The sequence below is a fragment of the Pygocentrus nattereri genome, chromosome 25, assembly GCF_015220715.1.
Source record: "Pygocentrus nattereri isolate fPygNat1 chromosome 25, fPygNat1.pri, whole genome shotgun sequence".
NCBI lineage: Eukaryota > Metazoa > Chordata > Actinopteri > Characiformes > Serrasalmidae > Pygocentrus > Pygocentrus nattereri.
The window spans coordinates 4,330,001-4,353,782 of record NC_051235.1 but is presented as its reverse complement, the minus strand read 5'-3'; the positions used below and the strand labels follow the sequence as shown (position 1 = coordinate 4,353,782).

General features: G+C 43.7%; 1 protein-coding gene across 2 annotated transcripts in view; it reads left to right on the top strand.

Annotated features, from left to right (window-relative positions):
• The window catches only part of gnav1 (guanine nucleotide binding protein (G protein) alpha v1), a 76,426-nt gene that overhangs the window by 33,268 nt on the left and 19,376 nt on the right, over positions 1–23,782 (top strand). For both annotated transcript variants that reach the window (XM_017683231.2, XM_017683230.2), the window contains exons 6-8: positions 15,833–15,962; positions 16,968–17,039; positions 20,273–20,360. In XM_017683231.2, coding sequence (XP_017538720.1) covers positions 15,833–15,962; positions 16,968–17,039; positions 20,273–20,360 — 290 coding nt within the window. The remainder of the gene's footprint in view (positions 1–15,832; positions 15,963–16,967; positions 17,040–20,272; positions 20,361–23,782) is intronic.

The window sequence follows — 23,782 nt, the reverse complement described above, 5'->3', positions numbered from 1 at the left end:
CAGTTAGTGGAAGCACAAGGTGGGTGTTTCTAATAAAGTGGCCAGTGAGTGGAAGCACAAGGTGTTTCTAATAAAGTGGCCAGTGAGTGGAAGCACAAGGTGGGTGTTTCTAATAAAGTGTCCAGTGAGTGGAAGCACAAGGTGTTTCTAATAAAGTGGCCAGTGAGTGGAAGCACAAGGTAGGTGTTTCTACTAAAGTGGCCAGTGAGTGGAAGCACAAGGTGGGTGTTTCTAATAAAGTGGCCAGTTAGTGGAAGCACAAGGTGGGTGTTTCTAATAATGTGGCCAGTGAGTGGAAGCACAAGGTGTTTCTAATAAAGTGGCCAGTGAGTGGAAGCACAAGGTGGGTGTTTCTACTAAAGTGGCCAGTGAGTGGAAGCACAAGGTGGGTGTTTCTAATAAAGTGGCCAGTTAGTGGAAGCACAAGGTGGCTGTTTCTGATAAAGTGGCCAGTGAGTGGAAGCACAAGGTGGGTGTTTCTAATAAAGTGGCCAGTGAGTGGAAGCACAAGGTGGGTGTTTCTAATAAAGTGGCCAGTGAGTGGAAGCCCAAGGTGGGTGTTTCTAATAAAGTGGCCAGTTAGTGGAAGCACAAGGTGGGTGTTTCTAATAATGTGGCCAGTGAGTGGAAGCACAAGGTGTTTCTACTAAAGTGGCCAGTGAGTGGAAGCACAAGGTGGGTGTTTCTAATAAAGTGGCCAGTGAGTGGAAGTACAAGGTGGGTGTTTCTAATAAAGTGGCCAGTTAGTGGAAGCACAAGGTGGCTGTTTCTAATAAAGTGGCCAGTGAGTGGAAGCACAAGGTGGGTGTTTCTAATAAAGTGGCCAGTGATTGGAAGCACAAGGTGGGTGTTTCTAATAAAGTGGCCAGTTAGTGGAAGCACAAGGTGGGTGTTTCTAATAAAGTGGCCAGTGAGTGGAAGCACAAGGTGGGTGTTTCTAATAAAGTGGCCAGTTAGTGGAAGCACAAGGTGGCTGTTTCTAATAAAGTGGCCAGTGAGTGGAAGCACAAGGTGGGTGTTTCTAATAAAGTGGCCAGTGAGTGGAAGCACAAGGTGGGTGTTTCTAATAAAGTGGCCAGTGAGTGGAAGCACAAGGTGGGTGTTTCTAATAAAGTGGCCAGTGAGTGGAAGCACAAGGTGTTTCTAATAAAGTGGCCAGTGAGTGGAAGCACAAGATGAGTGTTTCTAATAAAGTTGACAGTGAGTGGAAGCACAAGGTGGGTGTTTCTAATAAAGTGGCCAGTTAGTGGAAGCACAAGGTGGCTGTTTCTAATAAAGTGGCCAGTGAGTGGAAGCACAAGGTGGGTGTTTCTAATAAAGTGGCCAGTGAGTGGAAGCACAAGGTGGGTGTTTCTAATAATGTGGCCAGTGAGTGGAAGCACAAGGTGTTTCTAATAAAGTGGCCAGTGAGTGGAAGCACAAGGTGGGTGTTTCTAATAAAGTGGCCAGTGAGTGGAAGCACAAGGTGGGTGTTTCTACTAAAGTGGCCAGTGATTGGAAGCACAAGTTGAGTGTTTCTAATAAAGTGGCCAGTGAGTGGAAGCACAAGGTGGGTGTTTCTAATAAAGTGGCCAGTGAGTGGAAGCACAAGGTGGGTGTTTCTAATAAAGTGGCCAGTGAGTGGAAGCACAATGTGGGTGTTTCTAATAAAGTGGCCAGTTAGTGGAAGCACAAGGTGGGTGTTTCTAATAAAGTGGCCAGTGAGTGGAAGCACAAGGTGGGTGTTTCTAATAAAGTGGCCAGTTAGTGGAAGCACAAGGTGGGTGTTTCTAATAAAGTGGCCAGTGAGTGGAAGCACAAGGTGGGTGTTTCTAATAAAGTGGCCAGTGAGTGGAAGCACAATGTGGGTGTTTCTAATAAAGTGGCCAGTGAGTGGAAGCACAAGGTGGGTGTTTCTAATAAAGTGGCCAGTGAGTGGAAGCACAAGGTGGGTGTTTCTAATAAAGTGGCCAGTGAGTGGAAGCACAAGGTGGGTGTTTCTAATAAAGTGGCCAGTGAGTGGAAGCACAAGGTGGGTGTTTCTAATAAAGTGGCCAGTGAGTGGAAGCACAAGATGGCTGTTTCTAATAAAGTGGCCAGTGAGTGGAAGCACAAGGTGGGTGTTTCTAATAAAGTGGCCAGTGAGTGGAAGCACAAGATGGCTGTTTCTAATAAAGTGGCCAGTGAGTGGAAGCACAAGGTGGGTGTTTCTAATAAAGTGGCCAGTGAGTGGAAGCACAAGGTGGGTGTTTCTAATAAAGTGGCCAGTGAGTGGAAGCACAAGGTAGGTGTTTCTAATAAAGTGGCCAGTGAGTGGAAGCACAAGATGGCTGTTTCTAATAAAGTGGCCAGTGAGTGGAAGCACAAGATGGCTGTTTCTAATAAAGTGGCCAGTTAGTGGAAGCACAAGGTGGGTGTTTCTAATAAAGTGGCCAGTGAGTGGAAGCACAAGATGGCTGTTTCTAATAAAGTGGCCAGTGAGTGGAAGCACAAGATGGCTGTTTCTAATAAAGTGGCCAGTGAGTGGAAGCACAAGGTGGGTGTTTCTAATAAAGTGGCCAGTGAGTGGAAGCACAAGATGGCTGTTTCTAATAAAGTGGCCAGTTAGTGGAAGCACAAGGTGGCTGTTTCTAATAAAGTGGCCAGTGAGTGGAACCAGAAGGTGGCTGTTTCTAATAAAGCGGCCAGTGAGTGGAAGCACAAGGTGGCTGTTTCTAATAAAGTGGCCAGTGAGTGGAACCAGAAGGTGGCTGTTTCTAATAAAGTGGCCAGTGAGTGGAAGCACAAGGTGGCTGTTTCTAATAAAGTGGCCAGTGAGTGGAAGCACAAGGTGGCTGTTTCTAATAAAGTGGCCAGTGAGTGGAAGCACAAGGTGGCTGTTTCTAATAAAGTGGCCAGTGAGTGGAAGCACAAGGTGGCTGTTTCTAATAAAGTGGCCAGTGAGTGGAACCAGAAGGTGGCTGTTTCTAATAAAGTGGCCAGTGAGTGGAACCAGAAGGTGGCTGTTTCTAATAAAGTGGCCAGTGAGTGGAAGCACAAGGTGGCTGTTTCTAATAAAGTGGCCAGTGAGTGGAAGCACAATGTGGGTGTTTCTAATAAAGTGGCCAGTGAGTGGAAGCACAAGGTGGGTGTTTCTAATAAAGTGGCCAGTGAGTGGAAGCACAAGGTGGGTGTTTCTAATAAAGTGGCCAGTGAGTGGAAGCACAAGGTGGGTGTTTCTAATAAAGTGGCCAGTGAGTGGAAGCACAAGGTGGGTGTTTCTAATAAAGTGGCCAGTGAGTGGAAGCACAAGATGGCTGTTTCTAATAAAGTGGCCAGTGAGTGGAAGCACAAGGTGGGTGTTTCTAATAAAGTGGCCAGTGAGTGGAAGCACAAGATGGCTGTTTCTAATAAAGTGGCCAGTGAGTGGAAGCACAAGGTGGGTGTTTCTAATAAAGTGGCCAGTGAGTGGAAGCACAAGGTAGGTGTTTCTAATAAAGTGGCCAGTGAGTGGAAGCACAAGATGGCTGTTTCTAATAAAGTGGCCAGTGAGTGGAAGCACAAGGTAGGTGTTTCTAATAAAGTGGCCAGTGAGTGGAAGCACAAGATGGCTGTTTCTAATAAAGTGGCCAGTGAGTGGAAGCACAAGATGGCTGTTTCTAATAAAGTGGCCAGTTAGTGGAAGCACAAGGTGGGTGTTTCTAATAAAGTGGCCAGTGAGTGGAAGCACAAGATGGCTGTTTCTAATAAAGTGGCCAGTGAGTGGAAGCACAAGATGGCTGTTTCTAATAAAGTGGCCAGTGAGTGGAAGCACAAGGTGGGTGTTTCTAATAAAGTGGCCAGTGAGTGGAAGCACAAGGTGGGTGTTTCTAATAAAGTGGCCAGTTAGTGGAAGCACAAGATGGCTGTTTCTAATAAAGTGGCCAGTTAGTGGAAGCACAAGGTGGCTGTTTCTAATAAAGTGGCCAGTGAGTGGAACCAGAAGGTGGCTGTTTCTAATAAAGCGGCCAGTGAGTGGAAGCACAAGGTGGCTGTTTCTAATAAAGTGGCCAGTGAGTGGAACCAGAAGGTGGCTGTTTCTAATAAAGTGGCCAGTGAGTGGAAGCACAAGGTGGCTGTTTCTAATAAAGTGGCCAGTGAGTGGAAGCACAAGGTGGCTGTTTCTAATAAAGTGGCCAGTGAGTGGAAGCACAAGGTGGCTGTTTCTAATAAAGTGGCCAGTGAGTGGAAGCACAAGGTGGCTGTTTCTAATAAAGTGGCCAGTGAGTGGAACCAGAAGGTGGCTGTTTCTAATAAAGTGGCCAGTGAGTGGAACCAGAAGGTGGCTGTTTCTAATAAAGTGGCCAGTGAGTGGAAGCACAAGGTGGCTGTTTCTAATAAAGTGGCCAATTAAAGGGAGCCCGAAGTGGCTGGTGATTGTAGAGACGGCGGTACAATCTGCGAACATTCACTTTGATTGTCCTCTCAAGTTCCATTCCAGCCAGGCTTTGTGGTGAGACGGCCCGATAAAACGATCTGAGTGTGTCAAGAGAATTGTGGGTAATTTTCTGCTTAGTGGCTTTTCCATCCATTTGAATGTTAATGGGGACATTTACAGCTACGCGATGCCACACTTCATTTCAGTCGGCTGAAGGATTATGGGATTCCGTGACGCCCCCCCTCCCCCCGCTCTTTCTCCTTCACCCGATCCGGTGGAGCTTCTTCAGTCTCATCCGTTTAGCATCCCTTTTCAGCCAAGCCTGCCTCGCTGGAGTCCTCTCACCGTCTTGCTCCATTCCCGCCAGAGTAACTCGGCTAACATCTATATTGCCTTTGTTTGCATAATGATGGAAGTAATTTGGTTTCCGACTTTTTGTGACGGGTTTTCATAAGACTGTAGTGAAGCGTAATAAGCCGCAGGTGAAAAAACGGCTGGGGAAGATGGCGAGTGAGTGTCGGGGACGCCTGGTGGGTATTGAGTTGGTTGATATTGTCCTCTCTTTCTCTCCCTGGAGCACTTTAAAACCAGGATTTGTAGCCTGTTTCTCTTTGACTTTGTGAGCAACTCGGCTGGGAGACGTCAGAAGCATCTCGAGGCGAGTCGCCGAGGTTACGTCACCGACTGCATCGGAAGCTTGTTCAGAATGCTCACATAAAACCGTGAAACACTGTGAAGGAAACTCAGCATCCGTTTTCTGTTCTTTCCCCTCAATCAGCCAAGACATGCTTGGGTTCTGAAGTTCGGTTCTTTAGTTGTTTCGTTGGAGCTACGAGGCTCATACATCTAACAGGTAATGAAAGCTCATAGCCCACCGACCAGAATCAGCCTGCCAGACTGTGTTCTACACACTTTAAATGATGGTTCTTTAGTAAAGACTCCATGAAGGTTCCACGAAGAACCGTGAACACTTAACCATCCCTTTGCATCATGAAAGGGTTTTACAGATTGATGGAGAATGTGCTGTAGATGGTTCTGCATAGAGCCTTTTCAAGAAGAGCTCTATAAAGCACCAAAAAAGGGTCGTTCTATTACACTGTTCAAAAACATGGTTCTTTAGTTTAAAAATAAAAGGTCCCATAAAGAACCATTAACACTCAAGTAACCCTTTGCATGGATTTAAGTGATCTTCAGTTACATTTAGGGATCATACGCCTTCAAAGAGGGGGGCAATTATTTATTATTGCCCACCCCTAATTCTTCAGTGATATGAAGCTGAAGTCAGACATTCACAAGTTTCCTGTATGAATTTTTCCGTTCCACCTTAAAGCAGCAGTTACATTCTGGCGCTTCAGGCGTCAGAACTGCCAGACTATTTAAGGTGGAACGGGAAAGTTAGCCAGCTAGCTACTGAGTCATTAGCATGGTATTAGATGTTTTTTGTGCTTGTTATGAAGAAAACGACCAAAATATTGTCGTTTTTTCAGTTTGGAGTCTCTGAAAAACCTCCGTTTGGGGGGCGATGTAGCCCCAACACTTCGCCCTCCCCCTCTATATCAACAAAAGTTGGGACACCCTGCCCCTAGACGTGTAGGGCTCAGTGGTAGGGGCGAAGGGTGAAATGGGACTGGGCCTAAGTCTCTGTTTTCGTTTATATTCTTTGTCCTATACCAGCACATCAGCACATGCTGAGACATATTATCAGCCAGGATGGTGAAATGGACATAAACTGTTGTGGCTCCCAAGGTGGTTTGATATCTAATGAAAGGACAAAATGGCTCTACTTAACATTTGGGTTGCGACGCCTGATCTAGAACATCAGCTCTAACTGTAACTGATTGCCTTAGATTAGGTAACATGATGTCATTGAGCTTTATTATTAAACGTAGAGCATGACGTCAGGGGAAAACGTCAGGAAGACGTAAAGCAAGCAGCACGTCGCTTGGATGAACGTGTGTCTCCGTGTTTATGATTCTCTGTGGACCGCAGGGATTCGTGGTCTGTGCGTCTGACGTTTTTCTCGGTGCTCCACTCAGGAGATGATGTTTTCCGTGCCTTAGACAATGGCAGCTGTTTGCAGAAGATATGAGCAACTTATCAAAGCCTTCTTTCTCTTTTCTCTCTCTCTTTTTCTCTCTCTCTCTCTCTCACTCCATGCCTCTCCCTACCATCCTCTCTTATCGCCAGCTTGCACTCCTGGTGCATGCTGAATGTTTAATGGAAGCTCTCCGTGATGTCCACAGTGGCTTTGCGTTCTTTCTTTCTTTCTTTCTTTCTTTCTTTCTTTCTTTCTTTCTTTCTTTCTTTCTTTCCTTCCTTCCTTCCTTCCTTCCTTCCTTCCTTCCTTCCTTCCTTCCTTCCTTCCTTCCTTCCTTCCTTCCTTCCTTCCTTCCTTCCTCTCTCACTCCCTCCACCACACCCCCTCTCGCTTATCAGCCAGCTTTGCTGTGATTCTGTGATTGTCAGTCCGTGTTAAAGCCGTTTAGATGTTGATCTTTCACACACACACGTCTGATCTAGACACACTTGAGTCCACAGAGATAGGGCTTAAAATTACGAGCTTTATGAGCTCAAGCCGAGTGGCGCGGTGGGACCAGACGACTTGCGTATTTGCTCGTCTGAGGATGGACGCCAGTGGTGCTGGGGTGATGGAACAGGATTCATTCCTCGAAGTAATAACTAAATAGTGTGCTGTCATAAGTCATAAGGACACAGACTCACGCACACTACACTGTGTGCACAATAATTAGGCAAGTGACTATTTTGTCCATATTATCATTTTTAGGCATATTTTCTAACTCCAAGCTGGATAAACTTGAATGCTTAATGGATTTAAACATAGCAGGTGATGTGTATCTGTGTAATGAGGGAGGGTGTGGCCTAAGGAGGTCAACACCCCATATCAAGGTGTGTTTGTAATTATTAGGCAGCTTTTTTCTTTAGGCCAAAATGGGCCAAAAAAGAGAATGAACTGACTCTGAAAAATGACCAAAAGTCTCTCAGAGTGATGCAGAACTCTTGAAATTGCTGAGATATTGGGGCGTGATCAGGGTCGCAAGAAACGTGCTGAGAAAAAAAGACGCAAAATAACTGCCAAGGATTTGAGAAGAATCAAGCGTGAAGCCACCAGGAACCCATTATCTTCCAGTTCTGTCATATTCCAGACCTGCAGCCTAGCTGGAGTATCAAGAAGTACTAGATGTTCAGCACTCAGAGACGTGGCCGAGGTAAGGAAGGCTGAAACCCGACCACCACTGAACAAGACACAAGCTGAAGTGTCTAGACTGGTCCAAGAAGAATCTGAAGACAGATTTTTCAAAGGTTTTATGAACTGATGAAATGAGAGTGACCAGATAGATGGGCCCGAGCTCCACTTCGAGTCAGACGCCAGCAAGGTGGAGGTGGGGTACTGGTATGGGCTGGTATTATTAAAGATGAGCTAGTTGGACCTTTTCAGGTTGAAGATGGGCTCAAAATCAACTCCCAAGCCTACTGCCAGTTTTTAGAAGACACTTTCTTTAAACAGTGGTCCAGGAAGAATCTGCATCTTTCAAAAAGACGATGATTTTTATGCAGGACGATCCAAGTACTCGCCAGTAAAGGCGTTAAAGATGAAAAACCTATGACGTGGCCCCCTTCCTCACCTGACCTGAACCCAACTGAGAACTTGTGGGCAGTTCTTAAACGGGAGATTTACAGTGAAGGAAAACAGGACACCTCTCTGAACAGGGTCTGGGAGGCTGCGGTCGCTGCTGCACAAAAAGTTGATCGTCAACAGATCAAGAAACTGACCGACTCCATGAATGGACGGCTTATCGCTGTTATTGAAGAGAAGGGTGGCTATATTGGTCACTATTTTTTTTTTTTTTTTTCTCAGAAATGTTCATTGGAAAGCTTTGAGTTGTTTGTTTATAATTCTCACTTGAACAGATGAAAATAAAAGAAGTGAGATGGGAAAATGTTTGTTTTTCATTTAGCTGCGTAATAATTCTGCACCATTATAGTTTCCCAATAAATGTGCACATATAGATATTCTCCTAAGAAAGCCAAAACCTCACTTTTACTTTCTGAAACATTCATGTTTGAGGTGTATTAACATTTTGGATTAACCGAGAGCGCTGTAGTTGGTCAATAATCCTCAAAAATAAGACTTGCCTAATAATTGTGCACACAGTGTAGATAGATAAAAGTGTGGGGACACCTACCTGTCCATTCATCCAGGAGAGCTCTAGGCCAACCACATATCATCATCCCTCCTCCACCAAACTTTACAGCTGGCACAGTGCAGTCAGGCAGGTAACGTTCTCCTGGCATCTCCAGTCCATCAGACTGACAGATGTGTCACTCCACAGAACACGTTTCCACTGCTCCGTCAAGTTACACCACTCCCTGACCCCCCACCCCCCCTGTATTGACATTGTGCATGTTGTTCTCAGCTGCCTGTCAAGCTGCCTGACTTTACATGGTCTGTTGCGTCGTGGTTGAGCTGTTGTCGCTTGTAGGCGCTTGCATTTCACAATAATAGCACTTACAGTTGTCTGGGGCAGATCTGGCCAGACACAAACTGACATGCGGCAGAGGTGGCATCCTATGACAGTGCCATGTTTTAAGTCACTGAGCTCTAGGAAGATCTCAAAACTTTTGCATATATGTTTCGCTATATATATATATAATATATATATATATATATATATATATATATATAATCGCTGCTGTTGGAACAAAAGCTCGTATCTCCAAAATGGTAAATTTACAGGAGAAGGAAAAAACATATATGTATATATATATATATATATATATAAGACTTTTCTCTTTAATACACACAGTGTGTTAAAACAGTGTGTGTGTGTGTATATGTAGGAAAAAACCTAATTTACTTTTAATACAGGTCAATGGAACCAGACATTTTTCCAAGTCATTTTGGACCGTTTGGTCACTTGAAATTCATATACAATATAAAGGGCAACAGAAGTTTTCAAATTATGTCAAAAACTAAAAGACGATGTATGTATGAAAACTATTTACACTCAGTTTCATTGTACTGTAATGCGGTAGAGTCATTATCTGGTATTGCAGACCTCGTGCATTTCAGTATTATTGTATTGAGACAATTCTTCCGTACACAATTAGAATACTACATTACGATACTACGTTAGAATGCTACGTCACGTTTAGAATACTACGTTACGATACTACGTTAGAATGCTACGTCACGTTTAGAATACTACATTACGATACTACGTTAGAATGCTACGTCACGTTTAGAATACTACGTTACGATACTACGTTAGAATGCTGCGTCACGTTTAGAATACTACGTTACGATACTACGTTAGAAGGCTACGTCACGTTTAGAATACTACGTTACGATACTACGTTAGAATGCTACGTCACGTTTAGAATACTACGTTACGATACTACGTTAGAATGCTACGTCATGTTTAGAATACTACGTTACGATACTACGTTAGAATGCTACGTTAGAATGCTACGTCACGTTTAGAATACTACGTTACGATACTATGTTAGAATGCTACGTCACGTTTGGAATACTACGTTACGATACTACGTTAGAATGCTACGTTAGAATGCTACGTCACTTTTAGAATACTACGTTACGATACTATGTTAGAATGCTACGTCACGTTTGGAATACTACGTTACGATACTACGTTAGAATGCTACGTTAGAATGCTACGTCACGTTTAGAATACTATGTTACGATACTACGTTAGAATGCTACGTCACGTTTAGAATACTACGTTACGATACTACGTTAGAATGCTGCGTCACGTTTAGAATACTACGTTACGATACTACGTTAGAATGCTACGTCACGTTTAGAATACTACGTTACGATACTACGTTAGAATGCTACGTCACGTTTAGAATACTACGTTAAACCCCCCGGAAAAGCCTGTAGCTACTTATGGAACCGGGGCAGCTCCGGTAATTGAGGAGTGTGTGTGTGTGTGTGTGTGTGTGTGTGTGTGTGTGTTGTGTGTGGCTCCTCGGTGGCAGACTGATGTCATTCCACTGCCTGTCATTGACCTTTGCCCCGGAGTCTTTGGTGACGAGACATTTCGTTCTGCCTCTTCAGAGCATCCCATAATTATCCCACTCTGATGATGGGAGAGAGCAGGAAGGAGGAGAGAAAAAAGAAGCCGCAGCTGATTTTTCTTTTTTTGTTAGTGGCAACAGCACGTCATTTCTGGATTGTAGTCTGTGGTCCGTATTCCGTGACTGTAAATATCCATGATTTACGCTTTGAAACGTCATTGTTTAGCACATTGACTGCCCAGTACTAAAAATAAACACTGCATTGTTTTAATCCGGTAAGCAGTAAGATTTATGTGAGCGTTGAAAGGTTTGACAGTCAAATGGACTCTGACATTGTTCAGTATCTTTAATAGACTTGATTATGTGCTGTTTACACTTCTACACAAACATTCAATTCAGGCCTCAAGGTGGTTACCGCTTTTTAGCTAGTACTGCAGTCGGAGGAAAACCTCGTATCTCCGTTTTTGTCGTTTTTCAGTTTTTGACGTCATTTGAAAATGCATGCTGCTCTTTACATTGTGTGTAAATTTCATGACGAAAGGACCAAAATAAATAACCCAAAACGACTTGGTAAAGACGTCTGGTTCCATTGACTTACATTAAAAGGGAAGTGGGTTTTTCCCTTCTCCTGTAAAGTTACCATTTTGGAGATACGAGGTTTCCTTCCAACAACAGCACCTTGCATTTTTATAGATAAAAGTGTGTAATACAGTGTCAAAATCTACAATCTTGGGCAAAAATCTGGCCACAGGAGCCAGCACAACATGCCGCTTGACCAAAGCTTCCCTGATGCTTCTAATAACTACATTACCATTATAGTTCTACTGTAAAGCTGAAGAAGTAAACCTAAGACAACATCTTGCACAATCAGCTGCGTTTGGGCTGGACAGGGAGATAAATTCAGTTTTTATGGCAAACTGTTGCTCGATATATTGTCATATTGGCACTAATTAGATGTCAGCTCCCTGCATGGAACCTGCACCAAAGTGCACTGTGTACTGCTGGAGCCTCCGGTTGTTTTCCATTCGTCATGTCCCAAGGTACGTTTGCATATACAGCTCGCTCGCAGAGGATGACACAGTAGAAAACTGATGTCACCCTTACTTGTCATGGATTACTTATACTAAAATACTCTTAGAGGTGCTCAGAGTATGATTGTCTTTAAATTAACATCGTGAATCAGTTATAAAGGTCTGCAGAATTGACTGTGTTAAATGAGTCACTGTCTTCATTACCGAACCTTCCAAAGCAATTACTGTGCTGTTTAACCACTGGCAAGTACGGCTTATTGCTTCATTAGATAAGCAAGACAGACGCTTTCCTTTAGGCCTCCCCGCGCGACAGTTCAGCGCGTGCGCTTCTGTATGTGCGCCGAGAGATTGAGCGGCTCGATCGGTCGTGATTCCTCATTGCAGACGTGTGGCAGAATCCTTCAAACAAATACCGGCGGAAGATGAGGCAGAGGTTTGGAAATGAAAAACAGCATTATTGAGAGAGAGATGGGAGGATGGGGGGAGGGTAGAGGGAACGGGGACCTTGGAACCAGCAAGAAAACACACTTTATGTAGAGAATGACCTTTTCCATGCTGACATGTTTGCCTCTCAGTTTTGAAAGCTGTGATATTGCGTGAGTAAATTGAGAGGTATGGGTTCGGGAGGGGCCTTGAGGTCCCTCTCCCCTTTCGCTCTCCTCCTTTTTATCTTTGCCTCTGACTGGCTCAGAAGATCGAGCGGTGAGAAGTGAAGAGCCCGGCCCTTGACGGGTCGCCTTCATGCGCCAACATTCTGATTTCGGGTTTTGGGCAGTAAATCGAATCTCATGCGCCTTGAATGCAAGTGGCCAGTAAATCACTTCCCCACTTGCGCTTATAGTCTAAGTTTTGGAAGTTTGGCGACACCTGGATGCCTTATGAAGTATCCCTTTCACTTTAAATGGGCAAAAATATTTGAACGATCTTCCTAATGAATCGGTTCAGGTGTTTGTCACGTGCATTGTTAACAGGTGTATAAAATCAAACGCTAGCAGTAGAATGGGTCGTACTGAAGACCTCAGTGACTTTCAGTGGGCCACAGTAATAGGATGCTGTTTTTACCTTGGGTCAGTTTGTCAAATTTCTGCCATGCTAGACCTGCCCTGGACAACTGTAAGTGCTATTTACATGAACTGGAAGAGTCTAGAAGCAGCAACAGCTTAGCCACAATGCCAAACAGTCCTTAAGCATGCAGTGTTTGTAAATTGCCTATCTTCTGTTGACTCACTCACTGCCTTTGGAAAGGACAGCACAAGAATTGTGTGCCGAGGACCTTTGCAAAATGGGTTTTCATAGCCAAGCAGCTGCATGCAAGCCTAGGATCACTTCATTAGAAACAGTGCTACCACTAACTTGCCACTTTATTAGAAACGCATACCTTGTGCATCCACTAAAAGCCACTTTATTAGAAACACGTGCCTTCTGTTTCTACTAACTGGCCACTTTTTATTAGAAACACCCACCTTGTGCTTCCACTAACTGGCCGCTTTATTGCTGACGCTCGTGGGGGCTTGGACCCGGATTCTTCTGTAAAACTGCTTTGTGAGAACACCTGTTGTAAAAGAAACTTTGACTTGACTTGCCCTTATGTTCCGTCTTAATTCTGTGTCTTTCTTTCTCAGCTTCTGCGCTGGCTTTTGTTTCCCAGCAGTGTCTGAGCTGAAGGGTAATTCAGACTCGAACCGTCTTGTACTAGCTAGTATAAGTTCTCTGAGCAGACAACAAAGCGCTATTGTAAGTCTTCTGGCTGAGAGCGTCTGCTAAATGCTGTAAATGTAAATCTGCATCTTTTGATGCGCAGTTGCTTCCATCCCTCCCATTTTCCATTCACTTTGCCAGTCTGCGCTCCGTCGCCAGTTCTCCAGTTCGATGCGTCTCAGCCCCAGGTGCGAAGCGGCGGGATGCATCACTCTCTCACTAACCATCAGCTAACAAGCAAATTCTTGTTAGCAGTGAGGTCTAAAAGCCAGCACAGGGATTTGGACAGATGCGTTAACATAATGTAATTATATTCGCATGTCATGTTTTTTGTTCGGAGTGTAGATGTGCACGGCATGCCTCATCGGACTGGTTTCTACTGTCAGTGCTCTCGTATTGTCTGTGCTTCAGTTCGTGTCCTATACCCTTGGTCTACATCAGTGGTCCCCTTGGGTTCAACCTAGTCCTTGTCTGGCAAGCAAAGGGCTCTTGTCATTAATTGATATTGACTTTAAAAGCCTTCATTATTTTAGTTCTTTCGCTGCTGTCGGAACAAAACCTTGTATCTCCTAAGTGGTATTTTTACAGGAGAAGGAAAAAACATGCTTTACTTTTAATGTAAGTCAATGGAACCAGACGTCTTTCCAAGTCGTTTCGTTTAGGCATTCATCATGAAATTTACATACAATGTAAAGGACAACAGGTGTTTTCAAACACCTGTCAAAAACTGGATAACGACAAAAATGGAGATAGGATGTTTTGTTCCGACAACAACGATATGTAGATTGTTCTAACCACAACTTCTACCAGGGGATTTCATGCATCACCTTTTTAAGAGCCTAAACTGCTAATCTTGACGAGGTTAAAGAGAAAAGGAAGCTCTTATCCAGCATTACCAACTATCCGATAAGGCGGCTCAAACTAACTAGGCTGACCTAGTGACTGTTTTCCAAGCTAGTGTTACAGTTTGAGCCTCTCAGCCTTGAGACTTTCTAGGATAGCATTTACCTTATCATGGCAAAGTTTGCAAGTCGAAAAGCTATCCAGAGCCCAGGTGCTCTAAAACTGTGCGACTGGTCTTTGGTAACGTGAGCACAATTCCTTCTTTAAGGAATTCCTGAGTTGTTAACACACATAAGCCCCAATATGGTGTGAATGTGGCAGTAGAGTGTTAAAATAATGAAAAAATGCTTAAAAATTTATTGTTGAAAATAAACAAAGTCCCTCACTTCCGTTGCAGATTCCAGTGGCTGCTCCTGATCTTGTCCACTGAACTCGTGATTCATATCATTCAGCCTTCCCAGATTTAGCTAGAACATGACTTTTGCATTCTCTTGTTTGCAATAAGGTGGAGTCCAGTGCAGTCATATGACATGCAACAATGGCAACCTACTAGTAGACGCGTTTTGCCTGTTGCCTATGGTTTTTATAATAAATAAACCATTTGCGTTGGTTGCTGTCGGAACAAAACCTCATATCTCCGTTTTTGTCATTTTCGAGTTTTTCGAATTTACATTGTGTGAATTTTTATGATGAAAACAAAACCAAAACAGCCCGAAATTACTTGAAATAAAATCTGGTTCCATTAAAATGAAATGTCTTTTCCTTGTCCTGTAGAGTTAATATTTCAGAGAGGTTTTGTTCTGACAGTGGCGATTTGTTGTGTATTGCTTTAATTGTATTGCACATGTGCTCCTGTAAGAAATACGAGCCCTAACAGTCTTTGAAGCCGTGGATTACAGCGACTTAACCAGGGTTTTCTTTAATGCTAGCTACCTTACTGTTAGCCAGTCAGGCAAAACTAAAGAGACCTTGGCTTGTCTCTTAATAATATATCATATTTTTAAGAGTTATAACAAGAAAACCTGAAGTCAGTCTGAATTTTGCAGCTTTGCATTTAAAGAATGTAGTTAATTATAAGGAATAAAGTTAAGCTTGCAAACATTCCCAGTTTTGGGACACACACTCTGACAGGTATGGTATACACATTGGGGACGTTTTTGGGTTTCTGCATGTCGTGTGTCTGATTTTATACCCCTGTGTTTGTCGATGTTCGCCTAACCTGTGTTCTGTGTTTTGCTGTCTGACGTTTGTCATTTTTGGGAATGTTACTATTGGTTACGGTCGGTTTTGACATTGGGACAACTGGCAGTACTGGAGCCCTGCAAATGCAGTAAAATGAATAGAGTGGAGATGTACAGGAACCCAGTGTCACCGAAAGCATACTTTACCACATATTGTGCTGAAACATCAGTCAAATCTTAATAACTGTCATTGTTTTTTATCGGCCATTATCAGCCGATACCGAGATTGTTGTGCTTCCTGAATATTGTCTATGTATAAAGGTGAAGGTGGACCCACTGGACACACTGTTGGACTTATTTCTGCTTGACTGCCTAATAAATCTGGACGACAATGGAAAACCTGTCATTATTAAAGTCATAACCTCACTGTTCCTTTATCAGAAACTACCTCCACCTTGCTGAAGAGTGTAGCCCATATACGGATGCCCAGTTGGTGATGGCCATCCTCTAGGCTTTCACCAGTGGTCACTTTCTGATCACACAGACAGAAAATGGACAGGAAGTGTTGGCTTTTTCAGAAAATCTGCTCTAATTCTGATTGGTTTGATGTGAATGAGAGCTTGAATCTTTCTCTCTCTGACCAGGTTGTATGATGTCGGAGGCCAGAGAACGGAGAGGAGGAAGTGGATTAGCTGTTTTGAGGACGTGAGAGCCGTCCTGTTCGTTGCGGCTCTGAGTGGTTATGACATGACGCTGGTTGAGGACCCTTCAGTGGTGAGCGCCACACACACTCCCCTCAACGTCTTTAAAACCTTTATTATTAACATGCGACAGCATTTCATTTGGGCTTTAGCCGGACGTCTTTCAGTTCATGTGTAATTCATTTTCCCTCAAAAAATGACCGACCTGTTATTGAGGAGTGCGCCAATATTCCGATGTCCATCATTTCTCATGTACACATTCACTAATGCCAGTTTTTATAAAATATTGCAATATGTTTTATAATACAGAAATTGGGAACATCATGTACCTACATTAATATTGAGAGGACAAATAGCATTTATTTCTGTAGGCAGAAGTAAATTACAAATGCAATAAAATGAATAAAATGTAGATATTATTGTTTTTTTTAAAGAATACTCTACTGATACCAGTGTTATTATCCATCCCTAATAAGCTTTATAAATACCCAACTGGGTAGAGGCCAAGCTAGACACTCTGGACACGCTCTGTTGGACTTTCCTTCTTGTAGTTCTTATTTCTGTTTACCTATCTGATAAATCTGGACCGCAATGGAAATACATATCATTTTAAGCTCCCCATCCACTTTATTAGAAACCCCTCCCTTCATTAGAAACTACCTCCAGCTTGCTGAAGACAGTTGATGCACGGTTGGTGTTAACCATCCCCTAGGCCCTCATCATGGCCAATTTTTGACCACAGAGCCACATAACGGCCAGTGAGTAGAAGCATAAGGTGGGTGTTTCCAATAAAGTGGCCAGTTAGTGGAAGTACACAGTGTTTCCAATAAAGTGGCCAGTGAGTGGAAGTACAAGGTGAGTGTTTCCAATAAAGTGGCCAGTTAGTGGATGAAGAAGGCAGTTGTTTTTAATAAAGTGGGCAGTTAGTGGACATACAAGGTGGGTGTTTCTAATAAAGTCTTATTTTTCGTCTAATATTCATGAAAAATTGTCCTTAAATACTTGCTAAAAGTCACATGATGTCTGTTGACCAATCACTGCAGGTTAACTGAGGGTTTTTTTTGTGTGTTTTCTTCAGAATCGGCTGCAGGAGAGCCTGAAGCTGTTCTCCTCCATCTGCAACAACGTGTTCTTCAGGAGCACCTCGATGGTAAGAGATGAAGCAGATCACAGACATCACTAAAGAGCACAGAGTACTGCGGGTTCTGTATGCTGTGTAATAAAGGTTCTATGACTTCTGTAGCAGCAGTGGAACCCTTTTTGGTGCTATAGGAAAGCAGTTGTGGTTCTTTAAAGAACTGACAGGTTTTCCCATCATCGCGCCTGTTTAACCATGCAAAGAACTGCGTGGTTCTTTGAGTTGGCAGGGTTCTGTATAGCCAAGCACACGGTTTTAAAGAACCGTCCACTTTAGAATAATAGCAACCACATCAAATCTCTTAGGAAAGTCATGCAGTCACATGCAAAAGTTTGGGAACCCCTCGTCAAACTACATACTTCGTGAAAACACAAACGCATCCTCTACAGTGAATCATTTTTCTGCACGTTTTAGTGTAAAGTTTTCGTTTATTTGTCGAATTAATGTATTTGAAATTGATAAAACACAACATTAGGTGTGCCATAACTTTTGCACGGGCACATTTTTTCCCCCGATATTTTCAAATCGGCAAGTAAACAGTAATTTAGTATTAAAATGTGCAGACGTGTTAACTCATGTTCATGGAAAAAGTCATTTGAGCAGGGGTGCACAAACTTTTGCACACGGCTGTAGAGTCACATAAAATATCAAACGTTGAAAATTGTAGAGAATTTGAAAATCTGTGAATTAGCTATGTTATCTGCAGTGCAGCCGGTGGCTCCAGTTGTGAGGAGAAAATTATGTAAATTAGATTGTTTGTCAAAAGTGTCTTTAAGATGGTGCAGGACGTTCAGTTGGTCAGGTGTGTCCAAACCTGACCGGTAATGTACAACAAATAATCCCTCACAGCGTTTTAATGGGTGTCAGAGTTAATGGCGCTGCCCCCGCTGCCCCTGGTGCCCCAACCTTTGTTCTAATAGCCTCTATCATTGGATAATTAAGCTGGCAGGTGTATTTTAGGCGGTGGCGGTGGTCCCTCTCTGATTACAGCCGTTCTGAGGAAGCCCGGCTGTGAGTAACGAGCTCGTTTACCGGCCTCATTAAACGCAGTATCAGCATCACTCGCCTCAACATCACTCGCCTCAGCATCACTCGCCACACCACGGTTCTGAGCTCAGAGCCGCACAGACCCCTCAATCATTACTGCAACAAGGCGGGTCTGATCAGTCGGCTAATCCCCAGTCTTACCCTGCCTCTCTCGCCCTGCTTTCTTTCTCTCTCTCTCTCTCTCTCTCTCTCTCTCTCTCTCTCTCTCTCTCTTCTCTCTTTCTTTCTCCACCTCTAACTTAGTCTCACTATCTTTCCCTTTTTTACTTCTCTGCTCTTCCTCTCTCTCCATAGCTACACTATATTGCCAAAAGTATTCACGCACCCATCCAAATCATTGAATTCAGGTGATCCAGTCACTTCCATGGCCACAGGTGTATAAAGCCGAGCCCCTAGGCCTGCAGACTGCTTCTACAGACATTAGTGAAAGAATGGGTCGCTCTCAGGAGCTCAGTGAGTTCCAGCGTGGTACCGTGATCGGACGCCACCTGTGCAGCAAGTCCAGTCGTGAAATTTCCTCACTACTAAATATTCCACAGTCAACTGGGAACGACAGCAACTCAGCCACGAAGTGGTCGGCCACGTAAAATGACAGAGCGGGGTCAGCGGATGCTGAGGGACATAGTGCGCAGAGGTCACCGACTTTCTGCAGAGTCAATCACTACAGACCTCCAAACTTCATGTGGCCTTCAGATCAGCTCAAGAACAGCGTAGAGAGCTTCATGGAATGGGTTTCCATGGCCGAGCAGCTGCATCCAAGCCTTACATCACCAAGCGCAATGCAAAGCATGGAATGCAGTGGTGTAAAGCGCCGCCACTGGACTCTAGAGCAATGGAGATGTGTTCTCTGGAGTGACCAATCACGCTTCTCCATCTGGAAATCCGATGGACGAGTCTGGGTTTGGCGGTTGCCAGGAGACGGTACTTGTCTGACTGCATTGTGCCAAGTGTAAAGTTTGGTGGAGGGGGGATCATGGTGTGGGGTTGTTTTTCAGGAGTTGGGCTCGGCCCCTTAGTTCCAGTGAAAGGAACTCTTAAAGCTTCAGCACCAAGAGATTTTGGACAATTTCATGTTCCCAACTTTGTGGGAACAGTTTGGGGACGGCCCCTTCCTGTTCCAACATGACTGCCCACCAGTGCACAAAGCAGGTCCATAAAGACACGGATGAGCCAGTTTGGTGGGGAAGAACTTGACTGGCCTGCACAGAGTCCTGACCTCAACCCCATAGAACACCTTTGGGATGAATTAGAGCAGAGACTGTGAGCCAGGCCTTCTCGTCCAACATCAGTGTCTGACCTCACAAACGCGCTTCTGGAAGAACGGTCAAAAAATTCCCATAAACACTCCTAACCCTTGTGGAAAGCCTTCCCAGAAGAGCTGAAGCTGTTATAGCTGCAAAGGATGGGAGACATCATATTAAACCCTATGGATTAAGAATGGGACGTCACTCAAGTTCATATGCGTGTGAAGGCAAACGAGCTAATCCTCTACCTTGCTCTGTCTTGCTCTTCTTTCTTCCCTTCTTTTTTCCCTCTCTCTCATTCACTAACTGGTTCTCACTCTCTTTCTCTTCTCTTTTTATAATTCTGCCTCCTTTTTCCCCTTCTTTCTTCCTCCTTCCTCCTTTTTATCTCCTATGTTTTTCTTCCTTTAACTTTCTCACTTTTCTTTTTCTTCTCTCTGTCCTTCTCTTTTCCATTAACTTGCTCACTCAGTTTCTTCGTTTGTCTTCCTTGAACACTTTTGCCCTTTTTCTCGTTTTTCTCATCTGCTAAATTTCTGTCCTTCTTTTGTGCTTCCTGTTTTCCCACAGGAGAGCGTGCTCTTTCTCTCTTTTCTTCTTCGTTTGTTTTGTTCTTTTCTTTTTCTTATCTTTTATCTCTCTTTCATCTCTCTCTTTTTTCTTGTTTGCTTACTCTGTTTCTCCCCTTTTACTCTCTTCTTGAATTATTTCTTCTTTAGTTCTCCTAATATTCAAATAGCTCTTTCATCATAATGAAGCTGTGGGCGAGTTAAAGACCACCTGGAGGACTTTTAATGTCCGTCTACAACACAACACGTTCTTCGCCCGTTTACTCTGACCTCTGACCTCTCAGGTCTGGACCGATTAGTGATGTTTGTCCGCTTTGACGCAACTCAGTCAAACCGATCATGAAATTGAGTTTGAAATGAGACGGATTTTCTTCTTATTTTGCAGATTTTATTCATGAACAAGATCGACTTGTTCCAGGAGAAGATCCTCCACTCCGGACGACACCTGAGATACTACCTGCCCCTCTACAGAGGTGAGTACTCTGTGCTAAAGATTCCACAGAGAGGCTGGGGATCTGTGGACCCCTCACAGCAGGTGCTGCTGACCCCAGGCTTCTCCTGGAAGAACAGAGGCTGAAAGGTGAAAGCAGATCTCACTCGGAATCCTCAATAAAACAACAGTAATAAGCAGCGGTGGACGAAGTACACAAACCATGTACTTGAGTTAAAGTAGTGAGTCGCGGGGGGAGCTGGAGCCTATCCCAGTGGTCATCGGGTGGAAGGCAGGATACACCCAGGACAGGTCGCCACTGTATCACAGGGCTGACAGACAGACAGATTCTGATTCACTCACACCTAGGGGCAATTTACCCTGTCCAAACAGCCTGACTGCATGTCTCTGGACTGTGGGGTGAAACCAAAGTAAACCCATGCAAACTCCACACTGAAAGGAACCTGGTCACCTGGCCGGGGAATCGAACCCAGCCCCTTCTTGTGACAGTGCAACCCACCGTGCCACTGTGGAAGCAGCGTTTTACTCAGGTAAAAGTAGAAGACCTCCACTTGACTAAAAGTATAGAAGTATGTGCCTTCAAATGTTCTTAAGTATTGAAATTGAAAACTTAATGCAACTTAGTTCCAAGTTTAAGTTGAATAAAAACTGGCTTTAAACTCAGGATCACAGATGAGCTCCTTTACTATGTTGATCTGTAGGCGTCTGTTCATAAACATAAACCAGCCCAAACTCATTTACTATAAAATGAAATGGTGTTTGTAGAAATTCAGAAAAAAGCCGCGTCAGTCTCGACTGCATATGTGGACATATTTCTATATTGAGCTCTATTTACACAAAGTTAGGTTAGTTCATCATTTATGTTGAACAGACTCTCCCAAAGTTTTACGCTGCTGCGCTGACGTTGAACCGCGTGCTGCACTGGGTCGGTATGACCTATTATATATATATATTATATCTCCAAGTTGGCCTGGGAGCAGCTCCGGGTCCCTTGGAATGAGCCAGAGGAAGTTGCAGGGGACAGTCTTCTGGGATTGTCTGCTGTCCCAGCTGCTACCGTGACCCTTTCTGGGCTAACCGGTTAAAGATCGTCGCAAGTTCAATGCCTGGTTTTGCTACAGCCACACAGTTGGTCCTAGGCCTAAATAGTGAGTGGAACTGGATACAGCTAGAACCTCTTTGAAGGTGGTTCTTGATAGTCACTATTGTAACAACAGAAGAATCCTTTTTGGTGCTACATAGAACCATTTTCAAAAACAACACGTTCCTGATCTGAAGAGTTTCTTCAAGTGTTCGTGGTTCTATGGTCATTACTAAAGAACCCTTGAAGGAACTTTTTTTAGAGCACAGATAAAGAAAAATAAGTAATTAAACAGGCAAATAAGAGAAAGCCTATTTGAGTTTCCAAAGTTTCAAAAAGTGATTAAAAGCTCAAGAGAAAACGTTCCTCCTAACAACCACCTGGAAGACTTTAAGACTGAGCTTTGGAGGTTTCATACTGAAAGTGAGTCTCTTGAAAAGAATGGACGGTGTGATGAAGGTAAAAGGTCAAGTAATTGTCCATTAAATGTGTTTTCTGCATTTTTTCTGATGTAGACAAATGAATTGTGAACTGAATGGCCGTTTTTCCAGAGATGAGTGGATTTGATATGAAAGGTGGTCTTCATCTCCACAGTACTCTATAATAATGACTGTTACAGAGGAAACGTCCCCCGAGAGGCTGTTTTTCTTTTCCTTTGACGCTGGCTGGATGTGACGTCCACCATTCTTCATGATCCATTTGCTCCAGCTTACTGAAATTGCCTGGACGTTTCTCTCAGAGCGCAGCCTTTAAGCTCTGTGACTGAGTCTGTCTCAGTGTGCTGAGATCAGGATGATGACGGAGGGTCTCGGTCATGCTCAGAGTTTAATATTCAGGCTTCTGCAGTGACTCTGTACTGTGTACTGAACGGTCTAACTATCTAAACGTGTATTTGTATCAGGCCGGAAAACACCTTTGACTTTTACCTTTAAACTGCCGGTTTATGTTTTAGCTGTTTGCCACAAAACATATTTTTCAGTAACTCAGGAATTTTCCAGTATCTGCTATGAATTATTCAGTATCTACGGTTATTTATTCAGTATCTACTATGATTTGTTCACTGTCTTCTATGAATTAATCAGTATGTACTATAAATTATTCAGTATCTGGTATGAATTATTAAATATCTACTGTGAATTATTCAGTATCTGATATGAAAAAACAACAATATCTGCTATGAATTATTCAGTATCGGCAAATGATGATATTTTATTATTTACATATACATATCAGCCAATGCTGATGTCGATAACTGGTATTTTATATATATGGGCCGATGCTGATATCCCATGTTATGCGTGTATATATGGGCCGATGCTGATGTCCCATGTTATGCGTGTATATATCAGTCGATGCTGATGTCCCATGTTATGCGTGTATATATGGGCGGATGCTGATGTCCCATGTTATGCGTGTATATATGGGCGGATGCTGATGTCCCATGTTATGCGTGTATATATGGGCCGATGCTGATATCCGATGGTATGCGTGTATATATCGGCCGATGCTGATGTCCCATGTTATGCGTGTACATATCGGCCGATGCTGATATCTGATGGTATATGTGTATGTATGGGCCAATGCTGATGTCCCATTATGCGTGTATACACGGGCCGATGCTGATATCCAGTGGTATACGTGTATATATCAGTCGATGCTGATGTGCCATGTTATGCGTGTATATATGGGCCGATGCTGATGTACCATGTTATGCGTGTATATATGGGCCGATGCTGATGTACCATGTTATGCGTGTATATATGGGCCGCTGCTGATGTCCCATGTTATGCGTGTATATATGGGCCGCTGCTGATGTCCCATGTTATGCGTGTATATATGGGCCGATGCTGATGTACCATGTTATGCGTGTATATACGGGCCGATGCTGATGTCCCATGTTATGCGTGTATATATGGGCCGCTGCTGATGTCCCATGTTATGCGTGTATATACGGGCCGATGCTGATGTCCCATGTTATGCGTGTATATATGGGCCGATGCTGATGTCCCATGTTATGCGTGTATATATGGGCCGATGCTGATGTCCCATGTTATGCGTGTATATATGGGCCGATGCTGATGTCCAATGTTATGCGTGTATATATGGGCCGATGCTGATGTCCCATGTTATGCGTGTATATATGGGCCGATGCTGATGTCCCATGTTATGCGTGTATATATGGGCCGATGCTGATGTCCCATGTTATGCGTGTATATATGGGCCGATGCTGATGTCCCATGTTATGCGTGTATATATGGGCCGATGCTGATGTCCCATGTTATGCGTGTATATATGGGCCTATGCTGATGTCCCATGTTATGCGTGTATATATGGGCCGATGCTGATGTCCCATGTTATGCGTG